Below are 15,895 nucleotides of genomic sequence, written 5' to 3'. Positions count from 1 at the left end.
AACAAAATATTACCTCTATAAAAGTATGCTCAAGTTGCCGGAAACGAATATCAAAATTCATGATCCTTTTGTTATTATTCCATTCTCAAAACCGGATGCTACTTAAAGATAACTGAAATAAGCGAGCATACTAATGACGTACTCAATAAAGGAAATTTCAAAAACAAGTAAAGGACAAAGTTGAATGACCGCTGACGACGATCCGTCCAAGACCTCTTTAACATAAAAGGTCATAACTTTCTTACAATACGATCGCTACGACTCACCTGCAACTTGATCTCGAGCCAAGATTTCGTCACCTTTAGTCTCCATAACGAAAAAGTTTTAACGTCAGGTTGGGAAATTTAGAGTTGTTAGGTTAAGTTAGGTTATAACCTGCTCGCGACCGGCAGCGGTTTGGCGCGAAAGCTCCAGAGACGCGAGGACGCGTGGGTGACCAACGCGCATGCGTACCCGTGACGTCAATGGCTCACCCCTCAACACCCTCTTGCCTTTAATATTTTTCACTGTTCATTATTCGTTCATTTACTTATTATCTATAATTTTTGCAATTTTGAAATACGTAACTATCTTTTCTTATCGTAGTTACGTATGTGAAGTCACATTAGGTGGACCAGAGGTAATAAACGAAGTTTGGAAAACATTTTTTTGTTACACCTATATCAAGGCAATGACAGACTGCGCCTTGAAGCGAGTTGCGATTTATCTCATAAACAATTCAGCGGAGGTAACGAATAATGGCAAGGAAGATCGTTGATGCGCACATATGGAAGCAGGAAAACGCTTTGCGAGGGCGGCGGCCTGTGGAAGGGGCTAGAGTCGGCTGAGTTCACGGTCACAGTCCCCCCTCATCTCACGCCACTTTTTTGCCTCTGCGCGAACTTACCCTGCAGGCACTCACACTGAAACCCCTTTTATTTTATTTTTAGTTCCCAGCCTAGGTTTAACTGATCTTTATCTAATAAGTATCTAACGATTCTTACAAGAATGACTTGTATGTAAAAACAGCTTCACAAACAATATTCATTTTCTATTGGACTTCCTACACCACATATTTTGTTAGCTTGCTATTTTAAACTAAAGTTACGTGGCATAATATTATTCTTGTACAATAATAATGTTGTACCAAACTTTATATTTGGTTAATTTACTTGTAAGATATATATGGGCAAAGAAAATGTGAACAATATAGAGAATGTTTTTCTGACGTACAGTAACAATGTGAAAAGTTAGAGCAATATAAAGAAAATGCGGTAATACAATGAAATTAAAATTGGTTAAAGTTTGTTAAAGTACTGCATGCGAATTTTTTCCTCTATGATTTCCTATAAAATTACTTATAAATTTCTATGCTAGGAATTATTACGACATTCGTAAATAAACAAATATGAAAAAAACAGCTTTGTGTTGGCCAGCGACATCTAACGTATATTTTGCGAACCAACTACTCGACACCAGGTGGCGCTTTACCGTTTCTTTTATTCGAGTAGCAAATCTTTGATAGACCTCATTTATAAACATAATTTATAATATAACACTACGAAGTAAATCAGCAAGACAAATAATTTAAAAAGTTAATATACAAACTTTGAACATTATTGTGCGCACTATTATTTCAAATGCACAGACATTGTAATAAATTTTCATTATTTTATCGAATCCTTGAGTATTTTGTGTGCATGAACAAAAACTTGTAACTGCCAATAATTTAGTAAATTTTATATTACAACATAATAAAGTATTTAATTTCAAATAATATTCAAAATTAATACAGTAAATTGTAAAAGGATATTGATATTGATTAATAATATTGTCGTTTTACAACATTTTTATGTAACAAAGACTTCTCTTGGTAGCAATTTAAAGGTACCAGTGGCCCAGAAAGTTCAACGGGGTAGTCAGGACCTGAGTTCATCGACCCCGCTCCCTAACCTACCCCGGGAAATATTTGGAGCACGTACACCGCCTTATAGCCTATTGAATCCAGGTCATATTGACTCATGTTCCACTGTTCTTAATTATCAACTTATTCTTAAGCATGACTGTTATGAATTCACGTCCGCGTCCGCTTTTGTCTTATTCTAGTTATGTAAAGTTATTTTAAATTTTAGTCTTGCTTATTCCATTTCTAACACTAAAATTTTTTTTAAATCGATTACCAAGTGTCTTTTTTATTATTATCGAAAAATTAATTTTAAAATAGATTTACTTAACACCCACACAAATAAACAAAAACCATTTCATATTGTTTTTGTATTAGGCATAAAAAGGCCTAGATAGTGGAAATACATGCAATTACCAATGTGAATCACACTAAAATAAACATTAAGGTTTTAGTAATTACCAATTACGTGACGTCAACTGTACCTACTATTAAAAGAGTATTTATGTACACTTTGATATCGTAATCACGAAGATAAACAAAATCACAAAGAAAATTTACAAATAGAGTATCCATCGAACTTCTTCCATAACAAACTTTTATGAAAAAAGAAACTAATTTCACCGAGCAACAGCTGGAGGTCACACTTATCACACCACTAGTTGAACAAAAGCTAATATAGTGGGTTTACCATAAATATAATTAAGTAGAAATAAGAGTGAGGAAAGAGATCAATGGAAATAAACGGAAAGAATGTCTCAACTGACCTACACAAACGCATTTGACTTTTGAATGGCGATGTACTTGTATTAATAGTTAGTGCAGTGTTAAAAATATATGTAATAGTTTATTTATATGTTTCGTACTGTTTAGTTGCATGAGTAATGCAGTTTATCGCGCATGCGTCAGGTTTACATAAGCGTGCGCGCAACAATCGGGTGACGTGCGGTTACGCCGCGAACATACCTGTCTTGATTGCTGTTACGTATAACGAATACGGGCAAACAACCCCTATACGCTGTCGTTATTAAAATGTCTATGCCAATTTTCGAAGAATTAGTTTAAATATCTACCCTTTAGGAACGCAAATTTGGAAATTGTTGGAATGGATAGCAATACCAAATTTTAGGTATATTGTTAACATGGCGTTCTTAGAGCAATACGACCAAGGTAACTTTGAATTCATGATAGTTATTAAAATAGGCTCAGTTGACCGAGTAATCCCAAAAAATAATCTTGACACGGTTGCCTCAAAGCGTGTGTTAAAAATCGACGATTGTAAGTATTTCAACAGCTCATCAGAGTATAAAAATCGAGGTAATGAAGGCGCTCGGTGTTTGGCGGTCTTGAGAAAGAAATGTAGGTGTACACGGATGGCAGGTTAGCAGGTTAGGAGGGAAATATCACAGCAATACAGAGCACAGTACTTGACGCCTCGTTTCCTCGTTGGCCATCGGTATACTTAATGTTTTGCTAAAATGAAGTATTCTCATCTCTTACAAAAGAGCCGTTTACGAGTCAATACAGGCGATAAGAAGTATCACTAAGGAAAACCAAAGTGTTACGTTTGCAAATTAAAACACAATTGTATAAATGGAAAACCCTCATCAGCCACCGAAATAACTATTTGCAAAAATGTATTAATAGAAACGAATGCAAAATAGAAATTCGTGACGTGTGTAAAAATATATGTAGAGACAGGTTGTTATCTTAGTGTTGTTTACGAGCAGTTGTATTTTGTATATTGCTATGATTTGAATGTATTTTGAAAACATAGTAGGTATTATGCATGTTGAAATAATCAATGGGTATTTTCCGCTGAGTATGCCTGGACGCGAGGTCCGCGGCATGACGCGAGCGCAACGCGAATTGGGGTCAGGGCGGCGAGGGCGACGACCCGCAGCCTCTCGCCCGCGCTCCCCGTTGCCCACAGTTCGCCTCGTCTCCATCCCGCACACCGCCACACCCCCCCGTGCCGTCAAACATCTCTTACGACCACTCTTGCATCCCTAGCACTTCACTAGTAACTTTTCCTTACTTTCGCTTGCGTTGACGACTGCTTTACGACTGTGTTATTTAAGTTCAATTTAAATTGTTGTCGACAGATAGAGGCACCGTAACGCAATTTAATAATAGTTTTCACTTCGTGAAAAATTATGTGCAGATAATTTTATACTTTCAGTAGAACAGAGATAAGACCACCGTCACTTATTGTTGTTGGAGTGACGTCAAGTGAGAACTCTGGGAACTATAAATAACTAGTAATGCACCAGTCTGTAAGTAAATGATTGTGCTATTCTAGATTTAGACGAATATTTTATACGATAGAAGGCGCATTTGCTACTTTATAAAGCAATTTGATAAGGTATTCAGTGTTTACATACTTTGTCATTCTCTGAAACTTCAATCATGTTTAAGTGAACATAATATAACAATCTATCCATTCGATATTATAACAATCTATCCATTCCATAGTATAACAATCTAACTATTATAATTGAATATTGTAGAGAAGACTGATTATTGTCTTTGGTCAGGGACTGTGCTGCGCTGCGTGTTAGGTTTCAATTACTCGAAAGAAAACCAAATGAAGTTTAAAATTTTCGCACACAGACTTTACAGGAGCACATTCAGTGCTCATTTAAAACAGTTAGGTATTTGTAAGCAGGGTGCGAGGCGGGGCAAGCGTGACCCAATTGCTGTGGGTGAACGACCGCGAGGCCTTGATCGCAATACAGCACGCCCCGCGCCCGCAACCCGCCCGCGCCGCCACCCGCCTGCCGTACACGTCACATGCGCAGCATATTGTTTCATAGTTTCTTATTAAATTTTTTTTATGTTTTGTCATAGTTAACTCAAACATAATATTTTTGTTACGTTAATTGTTTTATTGAAAAAACCTTGAACACCTGTGACATTTTTGCAATATAAATTCGTACACAATTACAGCAATTAAACTACGGCTGACGAATAGGTATAGACGTAGGTCTCTATATCCAGTACTGAAGGTTTGGCACAGTTACAAAAGTGTTTTTGAACCAAATAACAGAGTATAGTCAAAATGTAAGTCAGGTGTTATGTAAACGCATAACTATTTTAACAAATATAAGATGAAGTATGGAAACTTCAGACAGCTTGCTCTATCAGCAGAGATTTGCTGGTAAGAGGAAAAGAGACAACCGTTTCTAGTTGGTGGCTGCGTATAAAGTGCCTAGATGTTGCGAAAGGAGCGTTGTCACAGTCAGACGGTGTATATGTGTCTTGAGTAAGAGTGGGACAACAGCATGTGCCGAGACTCCGTATATGTGTAAGGATTATTATTAGAGTATTGGCGCTAGGTTATTATGAGGCGACCTAGATAGCACGTGGGGCCGTTGACCGCGGGCCCTCCGACTGCGCGCGGCCTCCAAAATAAAATGGCATTCAACGATGGGTTACACTTGCGAAACGCGACTCGACCATGATGTTGAGTGCAGAGTCTCACTCACCGCTCTTTGTGAATAATGCAATCGATGTTTATTGGCTAATATGAGCTAGAAAACGACCTACTGTGTAGCACTGTCTATGTTACAGGGCAAAAATACAGGGAAACCCATATTTTAAAATTCAATTCAGGTAATGAAACTAAATAGTTCATTTATTGAAATCTACATTTTAATCACGCAATCGTGTGTTACTCGCAGCCAAAAGAAATTACTACCAAAAACTAAAAAGATAACATCTCATTATTACAGACTAACACCTATTTACGCATAATGCTACAATATCATAAACATTAACTAGAGTCCGTCTCTGTGATTAGGGCGGCGGAGGAGCGGGGCGGCGGCGGTGATTAGCGACGTCGAATATAGCCGGGAAGGCCGAGGGCAACGAACTCCGCTTGACCCAGATCCGCTCTCGCCCCGCGCGCCCCTCCTCCGCTCCTCTCTCGCCCTCAGTCGTGCCGAATAAATCGTTCGCAGGAAAGTGAAAAGGACAGTTTTATTCCCCCATTCACTCTATTTTAAAATTTATGAAAATAGGCTAACTCGTGAAAATTCAATGAGATGCGTTTTCAAGCCGTCACAATACAAATGTTTTACACGTGATCGTACGCGCGATTTTATTGCCGATCAAGCACTAAAGAAAATTTATGAATTAACGTAGTAAAATAATTCGTTTACAACCACAATAATACATGGATAGCATTATTGATTAGGGTGTTGTTGTCACAGGAAACAGTGAGCAATGACAATGCATTGTGGTACGCGGGATGCACTACACATGGATCAGCTGATCGCTCACCTGCCAGGACTCGGCCGAGAAGAAGTTCGGAGTCATTGGGTGGAGGCTGCGGCGGGTCCGCATCGGGTTCATGCTGGCGGCATTCCGTCACAGTCATGTCTTCGGATGTAAGGATCGGCGGATACGATAACGGCGGGAGACGCATTAGCCGGCGCGATGGGGCGCGTGCGGCCGGCGGCGGCGTCAGCACGAATGGCGCGCAACGCTACTCCGCTACGGATCTACGCCGCCCGCAGCTCGTAGACTCGCTACGAACCGCCCGCCCCTACAACCGACTCTCAGCACGGGGTCCCAAATTACTCTATTTACCTTCGGGAATTTGGAACTTGTACGATTCTATCATAGAACATTTTTATAGTAAACTTTAAAAAAAAAAAAATAGAAATTAAACAATTTTTCGTTTATAAGTCTTCAGTTTTTTTTCTAAATACAGTGTATTTTATTCATTCATTCATGGTCACAGTTGATACAATAATTAGGTTATTAGAAAAAAATGTAATATAACACATAATAAGAAGATACTCATAAATGGTCAACAGCACGTTAAGCTTGCCACTTAAGGTTTAAATTCAACTGTATGAAGCTTGCGACGGTCTTATCGCAAGATTCATAGAGTTTAATTTAAATCCAAAAAGTTCAAAGTGTCAAGCTTGGTGTGCTCTTGATACATCTCGATTATAACTAAATAAATCGTTCTTGACCGGGTTAAATCTCTATGTATACATATATAATGATTTTCATTAGATATTTATACATAGACAGATGTGTTAGTAACCGTACAGATTCAAAACAACGTATTGCATATTTTGCTGCACTAATTACTGCAGAAATAATTATTGATGTATTTTAATATATTTAGAATTTTACAAATAAAGTGGAATAGTGACTGTATAGTTTGAAAAACAGTATAATATTCACGAAAAAATATTACATTGCACTTATAATAAAGACAATAAAACGTAAATCTCCAAATAAGGCGGAGGTCGAATTTCAATTAATTCCATCAATGTATAGTCACGGCCGAAAGCTCGACAAAGACAAAGAGTAAAAATGAAAGTTTCTCGAATTCCACCAATTAAGTTAATGACAAGACTTGTATTATGGTTCTAATTCCTAACGAATGTTTTTTCATGAACATAAATCAGTGAAATAAGTAAACAACGTAAGTAATGATGTTAGCTTTCCAGGGGAAATATTACCAGCGCCCTGAGCACGATTGAGTAGAATGAATATTTCTTCTTTTCTTATGTATTAATTAATTAACTATTAATATTATTTTCTTTATTAAATAACGCACAAATGCACATACTCAATGTAACACCGTACTAGGGAAACCCTGTGTCGCGGGTGCCATGGATACTTACATAGACAACCACAAACTACACCCAAACTCACGAGCGAAATAAATGTAGGCCATACGAATATTTCTCTCGGTCCGGGAATCAAACCTGGGACCTCTGCGTGACGCAGTTCTCTCAACGTAACGTCCTTAACTTACACATTTAAGCGAAATTATACAGAATTCATATTTAATTAAAGTGTAAAATAATTAAGTGTATTAAATTAGAAACTTATTTTTAAGTTGATCGACAATAGCAAAAAAAAAACAGAACAAAAGTTAATTGTCCTTGTCTTTCAAATCGGAAGCATCCAACAACCCACTGAACTGAAAACCTAAATCTAGAATTGGCGAATCAGCCGAGTGCGATATAGGCCAAGGCGACCAATTATATGATGGGAGCGAGTAGCCAGCTTACCACCAACAGTAGAATAGTAAAACACGCATGAACATTACGTTTTAACTACCATGCGTCATTTGTTCCACCAACAATTACTTTTTTGTAAGTCATTGCCACCTAAAAATATACGTATTGATGTTACGCTGAGAGCATCGTCTTAGCATCATCTTTGATGAAAATTTAATCTTACAACATCTTGCTATTCAGATCTTTCCTTGAATAAATTCATAAAGAAACTAGAAATACAATGGCCTTAAAGTAGGCAAAAGAATAGAATCTGTAATTAATGACATTTTAGATATAATCAAAAGCGACCAATCACCACTAACGATATGGTTATCCCCGTTTTAAAGTAGAATATAAAAATATGAATGATTTTCAGACAATATGGTTCATAATACAGTATTTTTTCTAAAATGCTAAGGTTATCCAATACAAATATACTTAATACGACACAGAGAATACGCAACGACTAGACCACTACCACCCACCCTACGCACACGTGATTGTACTAATGATTTTGGTAAGGGCTGCTATTAGCGCTGCCGTGCACGCTCATTATGATATTTATGAATATTAGTTACCGAAAGAATGGGACTGAACACGTAGAACAAAATATTGCATATAAATATGGCAATTTTATAACGATAATCATATCAATTTTGCTTTGAGAAGTTGTGAAATTACAAAAGAAGAAAACCGGTAAATGCAATTAAAATAGTGCAACTCTATTGTCAAACATTGTTCGTCCACTAAAATTGTCTGGTTCTGTTCGAAACCACTCCGAAATTATTCGAGAGTCCATCAACGGAAAGACTTCCAGAAATTGTCCGAAAGTCTTTCCGTTGATGGACTTCGAGAGTAGTCCTGCTAGGGCCTACTGTCGACGCACGAAATCCGTTTTCAAACGGGCCCTTTCGAAACCGCGTTGTCGTAAATCTTAGTTATAGCCCCGATCGAAACTCAAGTCTGTAGGTCATCCACAGTAAGAAAACGGCACGAGCTACAGCTCAAAGTATGCAATGTTAAACAAATAATTGCGTTACCCAAAAATACTGACTAATAAATTAGGCTTTTAATTAACCAAGTCTTTCAAGATTAGGAATTTATGCTTTATTTCCAAGCGAAATGGAGCCCGTACTTCCACCCCGTAAATATCTTACGTAACTTGCAGCGTACCACATTTTGCAACATGTATATGTATATTATGCATTGGTACGAGGTCTGACTTCGGGTTAGCCGCGTAAGCGGGGCGCGATGACGTCAGCGGAGGTCGTTCACCGCTCACCCCCAACCCTTCGTTCCACATTCGCATTGCTCTGGTACCAGATGCGACCTACTCTGCTGGCGTATATTCCTATGACGGCAGCGTGTTAAAGCTGAAATATTTACAGGTGGCATTCCTGCTGTATACTTTTTGTCTTTTTTAAATATAACGAAAACCTATATATAGTAAAACATTGCACTTTCTGTGACAGTAATATCGCTAACGTAAACGTAAGTTGTGAGATATGCCAGCTACAACTTACAACTTCCACAATATTTCCAAAACTCCTTCAGTAGTTTTGTCAAAATAGTTTATATCAACTGATTGAGTGCAATGATTACCACGTCTCCTGGTTGTTAAAAACATACTTAATTATTACGTTTACGTTTGTGACGTGCCAAATGTTTTCCAAGCTTCTATTTATACATAACTATGTTTTAAGCATCTGAATTATAACGAGGCTGCTTAGCATAACATGAGCTGAGTTCCGGTGGCTGGTAATTAGCTGAGATCGGGCTTAGAGCAGGGCTCGTAGGTTCTTGACCCCACAATGGAAAGTGGATCATAATGGCACACCACTTTCATTTTCGCGCAACTCTCACCGAGGCGAGTCGAGATCGAAAGTGTACCACTTTTAGCTGCGTACGCGCATCCCCCCACCACCCCCCTCTCTATACAACTTTCCTACGTTGGACGCGCTTTCTTCTGATAGCGCGCAGCACTTGTGCAATTCACTTTCTAATTGCATTGTGATCGCACTGTGACTGACGAGTGCCAAACATCATCTCGCTGTCCCACTTTCTTGGACAATCTAATTCGTTTTTCATAAAAAAGTTAGAGACGAATGAAACTACGTCTCGCTGGCTCATTTTACACTTTCCTAATTTTGAACATATATTCACATATTTCTTAGGTTTACGTTTTGTTCGTCGCTGTCTGTTTGGTACCATTTTAGGCAGATGCATTTATAGCAAGTATAATAAGCATTTTATATTCCAAATACAAGCAAGAGACGTGTGTAGGTTAATATTTAATGATATAATGAGTTTAATGATAGTCCACTATATTGGATGTATAGACCTATCCAATATTGGTGTACTTTTTCCATAAAGTAAATATAACTACTGGTAATTTTAATAAGGCCGGAGGCCTACGGTCTGTTGCGAAGATTTCAGGACAAATGCAATATAGAACGCGAAAGTTTCTAGAAAACGCAATTCCGGATACGGGCGGCAGGCGCAAGACGTTAGACACATGTTGTAGATAATAATATATACAGATACATTGTAGACAGATTGTTGATTTCTGTACCTACGCTCAAAAGAATGTGACTGAAATAAACAATACTTTGTTTAAGGTTACTTATTTCCTGAGGCTATCACAGACCAAAAATTTACAACAACAATATGGTAGCAGTAGAGCTCCTTGTGCAAGAGTCCATCCAGGGAAATATTGCCACCTTACCTATTTCTGCAGCCAAGCAAAAACACGAGCGTTAATTAGTAATAAGGGTGCTGGTGAAATAACAGGCGTATGGGACTTGTCAGGTTACGTCTCAGTCAGGTGACAGGCGCAGTGGCAGTGCTCCTCAGATCTTTGTGATTTAAAGCTCTGAGTGGCACTACAACTGTTATGGACAGGCGTATCGCTTGCCGCCAGGCGCACGACTTATTATAAATAAACAATTTGATTACTGAATCATTATCAAACTTACCACAAAATTAGTACATAGGTAAGACAACAAGTTGATAATTTTTATTTGCTTGCCATATTCAAATCACCACTATAGCATCAAAAGCTGAAATTAATGTTATTGAAGGCGCTAACAAGCAGCGAAATCTCGTTTAATCGAATAAACCATTTTTAAATTGGAAATGAAACTAATATTAAATTCTTAGGTTTTCGCGATTGTTAAGTTTATTGAATATCACGATGCTTTTCTACCACCATGAAAGTCAATTATTTTTTGTGAAATTACTTCACTAGTTTGTTATAATTATTAATACAAAGATCGAACACTAAGAAAAATTCCTTCGATGCGGCTGGATTCTAACCAGCGCCTTCAGCATAACATGCCTGACGCTCTTCCTTCTATTTGTTGCAGGATCTTTGTTTTTGGAAATTTAAACCAACCACATGGCAGTGACTACTTGGCAGTGAACCAGTAACGGGCCCCAAACGTTGGTTTGTTGAAAAACAAGTATACGCGAATTAAATGTATAAAAATAGTTTCATTTCCAATGTGTAAATAATGGCGAAAATCTAAGAACTCGATAACCATTTTTAAGCTTCTTTGCTTTTAAAATGCATCTCTGTTAAAGGCAACTCAGAAATATATTCAAATATTCAATCATATTAACTCAAATGCTGCAATAATTTGAAATAAAAAGAAATAAAAATGTATATTACTTTTAGACGCCACTGCATTTTCGTCTGAATGTTAGTTAGAGGTATATACAATGCGCAATCATAGCTAACGAATTATTTAATCAAGAATTTCCAAGAATCGGTATGACCTATTCAGCGAACTTAATTTGATACTGATTTCAAATTAATAATGCCAGTAATCAACTAAATAAACTAGATTAAGAGGGGCACTTAAAAGTTACGTGCCATAATGTCCTGTATAACAATATATAAGAAAAGAATATTATCTGTAGTATGTTAATCAAATTACTTACTAATTCATCATAGTTACTAATTCATGTTACTATGTTGATAGCGAAAGGTCAATAACACCCAATTAAAAGGCAATTAAGACAATGAGGAAACTGAAACGGATTTCAATGTATAGAAGATTAATTTTTGTCCTTTTTGTTTAAGGTTTAGAAAAGTCCCCCTTAATGACAGGCTCCTAAACTAAATCTACAGTCTACACTGAATGTCCATATCGATCAACCTTATACATAAAATTTTAACCGACTTTAAATAAAGTAGGAGGTTCTTAATTCGACTGTATGTTTTTTTGTATCTATGCTACGCGATAACTGCGACATTTATGAATCGATTTTAATGATTGTTGTTTGTTGGAAAGAGGGCACCACAGTAGCGGTCCCATTTGTATTTGAAGAAAATATTCCACCTCTAAGGGTGGCAAACTAGGGGTTGAATGACTTTTGAGGACGGTTTTTTCAATACTCTGTACTGAGATTATGATAATGTTACTTGCACACACTTTCCCCTGCCAAATTGCATTATCGCATTACAAAAAAAGAAACTATGAAAAACGCCATTCACTCCATCACATTCAGCAGGAATGGGAAGGAGGCACTAATCTCGTTAATTATGATAATCTATTTGCGTAATGTTGGCAGAAACAAAACCTCCTGGTTGAAGAATCGCAGGGACTGGTTCAATCTTAACATTCTTAACAAGGATAGCCATGCTCAGGGTGGTCGTCAACTTTCGTAGAGAAGCGGCACCCTAAGAAGAAGTCATTTGTTGTCCACCTCGTTGGCCCAGCGGTTAGCACTGCGGGCACTTAATAAGATAGTCCCGGGTTCAACTCCTGGTCGCACCAAGTTTAGTAAACGTATTTTCTGGGTAGTGCGTTGGAGGTAATATTGTTGGTGAGGACAGAAAGTTAGCGGTTTGTCAATTAAAAATAAACCGGTGGATGGAAGACAACTTTACAGAAAAGCTCTTACTCCTTCAATCCTTTTAAGTTATTAAACATAAGATTTCCTGGGTTAAGGTGAACTCTAACGGCCCGTTGATGGAGTACACCAATGTACTTTTCAATAACATTTACTTAGTTGAATTGACATGGTCTGTACTCATTAGTCTACCGACTAAAAATGATAACATAACTACAACACCGCAATAAGAGCCGTTTCGTCTAATTATAGTTTTGAAACATACTGCTACTAAAATCTAAGTTTAAACATAGACTTTAAAAAATCACTATAAGCGCTTGATAAGGAGGCCCTGGAAATTCACAGTAGGAAAAAAATGTGCCAATTTTAATCTGGGAGTTTTGGCCTGTGCCCTGGAGTAAATTTCGTAAATTCATAAGTAGTGTTATGATTTTCTGGCTTAATATTATCGTTATCATTGCGTAGCATACTCTGTGTATTAAATAAATAAATATGTACACACATGAGTGGTTACGACGTAAATGACCCTCGTAGTTGTGTCCTCTGCCTTAATTAACTTCCTTTAATAGAACTACCATAAACCTTGTATTTCAAATTTGTAATTATAACCATAGTTGCCATGAACGTACAAATGTCATAATATGTATATGATACAATTTGAGTTGATAAAACATAGCGTGCGGTTAGAATAAATGACCTTAATAATTAAGTAGGGTCGATAAAAAATCTTAATATTATTTTAATTATTATTAATACAAAGAACGAATACTCAGAAAAAATTCCTTCAAATTTTAAATTTTAAATACAGTGAATAGCGACATCTCACATACTGACAGGGTCGATAGCTGTAAAGATGTCTGACTGGGTGATAAAAATTTCAAAAGATTTCTTATAGATGGCGCTACGAATAAAAAGTCGTTGAAAAATCAAATACAAAGAAAAACACGACAACAAGCACATAGAAAAGTTCCGTGGCTTAGTTGGTATAGCGTCTGGCATGATATGCTAGAAGACGTCGGTTCAATCCGGCCAAATCGAAGGAATTTTTTCTGAGTGTTCGATCTTTGTATTAATAATTATAACAAACTAGAGAAGTAATTGCACAAAAAAGGATTGAGTATCAATTCAATAAAAAAATAAAATTATTGTAATTTTTGTCCTTATTTGTAAATCACTTTCATTTGTTGTTTTGGTTCCGAGAATAAAAAATGCGGTGCATTCAACACAGAACAGTTAGTACCAGTAGAGCTCAATGAGAAAGGGTTCATCTGGGGAAGTACTACCACCTTACGTATTTCTGCCGCCAAGCAGTAATGTGAGCTTTACTCTTAGCCCTTTACAGGTCCCACGGTCACGGTCGACCGTGAGACCTGTTACAGGTAAAGGGCCCGAAACGTTGGTTTGTTTGAAAAACCTAAGCGACTTAATCCTGGACAAATAGTTTAATTTCCTTTATGTAACAATCGCGAAAACCCTAGAACTCGATATATATGTTAGAGTTTATTTGTAAGTAATTTTTTCAACAGTGTGGAATATATTTCGAAGAAGGACGTGATGATTGACAATGAAAATTGAGGAAATAATTATCAAAGTCCTACATTTTTAATCTTTTTCCACTTTTGAATGAAACTAAATTCGAAAGTTAAGTGCAGACAACTCGTACGCGTATTCAACAAGGTGTTTCCCAACAGCACCGTTCAATAAACGGGTCACCAAGGGCCGGTAATTCAATGTAAATGAACCATTTTCCTTCCGTCACAGGCCGGAGCTCTTGCATATGCATTGTAGTTACGCGACACAGGAAGTGATTTGAAAAACTGAACTACATACATGCTTTTGTCCAACTAACGGGACTCTTTGTTCAACTCACAGGGTCGTCACAAAGATTTTCTCGTTAAACTCTATCGGAATCAGCTTGAAGGTCCCGAGTCGTTTATTTATAAACTCGCACTTACATAGTTTTGTGGCTCGGCACTGTGATTCCCCCATAGGCCATAAATCAAAAAAAATCATTGGCTTATCCCGGTTAGATCAACTCACTAAGTTAGTAACTAGTTAACAAGCTTCCAAAAACTATAAATATCAATGTAATTAGGTCACGTTATCATTCACTTTTGTGCATCGGAAGTGAGCGCATCGCGAGACTAATTATCACCACGTGTGAGTCATCGAAACTTAATCACTTTGTTTTTGAGTGTCACTATTCCAAATCAAGTGTTTACGTGTTGTGAAAGCATGGAGATCCAAGAGCATGGTATGTACTTTTATTATCAATTTTTTTTAATTTTTTTTATGCATATTTTTTTTTATATAATTTTTTTATTGAAGGCAGTTTTTTGGTGAAAATTTTTGGCATAACTTAATTTCCTTTAGACCTACAACTTTTGGCTGCGCTGAGCTGCACCTGAGGTATATGGTTTTTGAATAAGGAGTATGTCCTTATTAAGAGCTATAAGTTTCATTTGCATCTTGCTGCCTCTTCTTGGCTTAAAGGGGTGTCAAAGTATGCATGTCCATAGTATTGAATTTTTAATTTTTTTTTAAGTTCAGCTTTCATATTGTTTTAGGTACATTTTTCAAATGTTCTGTATCGAGGATGACAATTTTTGATATTTGGCACTCTAAAGTGGGTAATCCAAATGAAAAAATGCAACACGTCCTGAGCACTTTGACCGAAACATCATCCCTTTCTGACGACATCGAAAATATTGATTTAGAGACTTTAAGCCTTAAAATTAAGAATATTTGTAAACGAATTTCCCACTACTGGGCAAAGTCGAATCGTACTAGATCTAAATTCTTAGAAAAATATTCAGATTGGCTGCATGTCGTTGAAAATATTGATGTACAGCGAACTGAGTTACGTGTATCTCAGAGCTTTGACGAAGTTAAACCATCAACTTCTTCAACGCATGGCCGTCCGAGAATTAACTTTGACGACACCAGTAAACGTACAAAAAGGAGAAGATTGGCTAGTTTGTCTAACCAAGACCCTTCTCTTGTACAGTCATTGCTCAATGCGTCCGATAGCTTGTCTTGTCCTGAAATCGATTCTAGCGAAGTTTTATCGCTCATTGTTGAAGCTCAGTTAACTCGACATCAATATATATTAGTAAAGAAATTTATA

The 15,895-nt window shown here is 37.1% G+C and overlaps 1 protein-coding gene across 2 annotated transcripts in view; it reads right to left on the bottom strand.

Annotated features, from left to right (window-relative positions):
• The window catches only part of LOC113237238 (ecdysone-inducible protein E75), a 115,056-nt gene that overhangs the window by 42,837 nt on the left and 56,324 nt on the right, over positions 1-15,895 (bottom strand). The window contains exon 1 of one of the 2 annotated variants that reach the window (XM_026473601.1): positions 6,167-6,364. The exons of the other annotated variant lie outside the window; for it this stretch is intronic. Coding sequence (XP_026329386.1) covers positions 6,167-6,311 — 145 coding nt within the window. The 5' untranslated portion in view covers positions 6,312-6,364. Of the gene's footprint in view, positions 1-6,166; positions 6,365-15,895 lie in introns of those variants that run through there. 2 annotated transcript variants of the gene reach the window in all.

Source organism: Hyposmocoma kahamanoa, unplaced genomic scaffold, assembly GCF_003589595.1.
Source record: "Hyposmocoma kahamanoa isolate Upper Pololo Valley unplaced genomic scaffold, ASM358959v1 93, whole genome shotgun sequence".
In the NCBI taxonomy this organism is placed as follows: domain Eukaryota; kingdom Metazoa; phylum Arthropoda; class Insecta; order Lepidoptera; family Cosmopterigidae; genus Hyposmocoma; species Hyposmocoma kahamanoa.
This window is presented reverse-complemented; position numbering and strand designations above follow the sequence as displayed.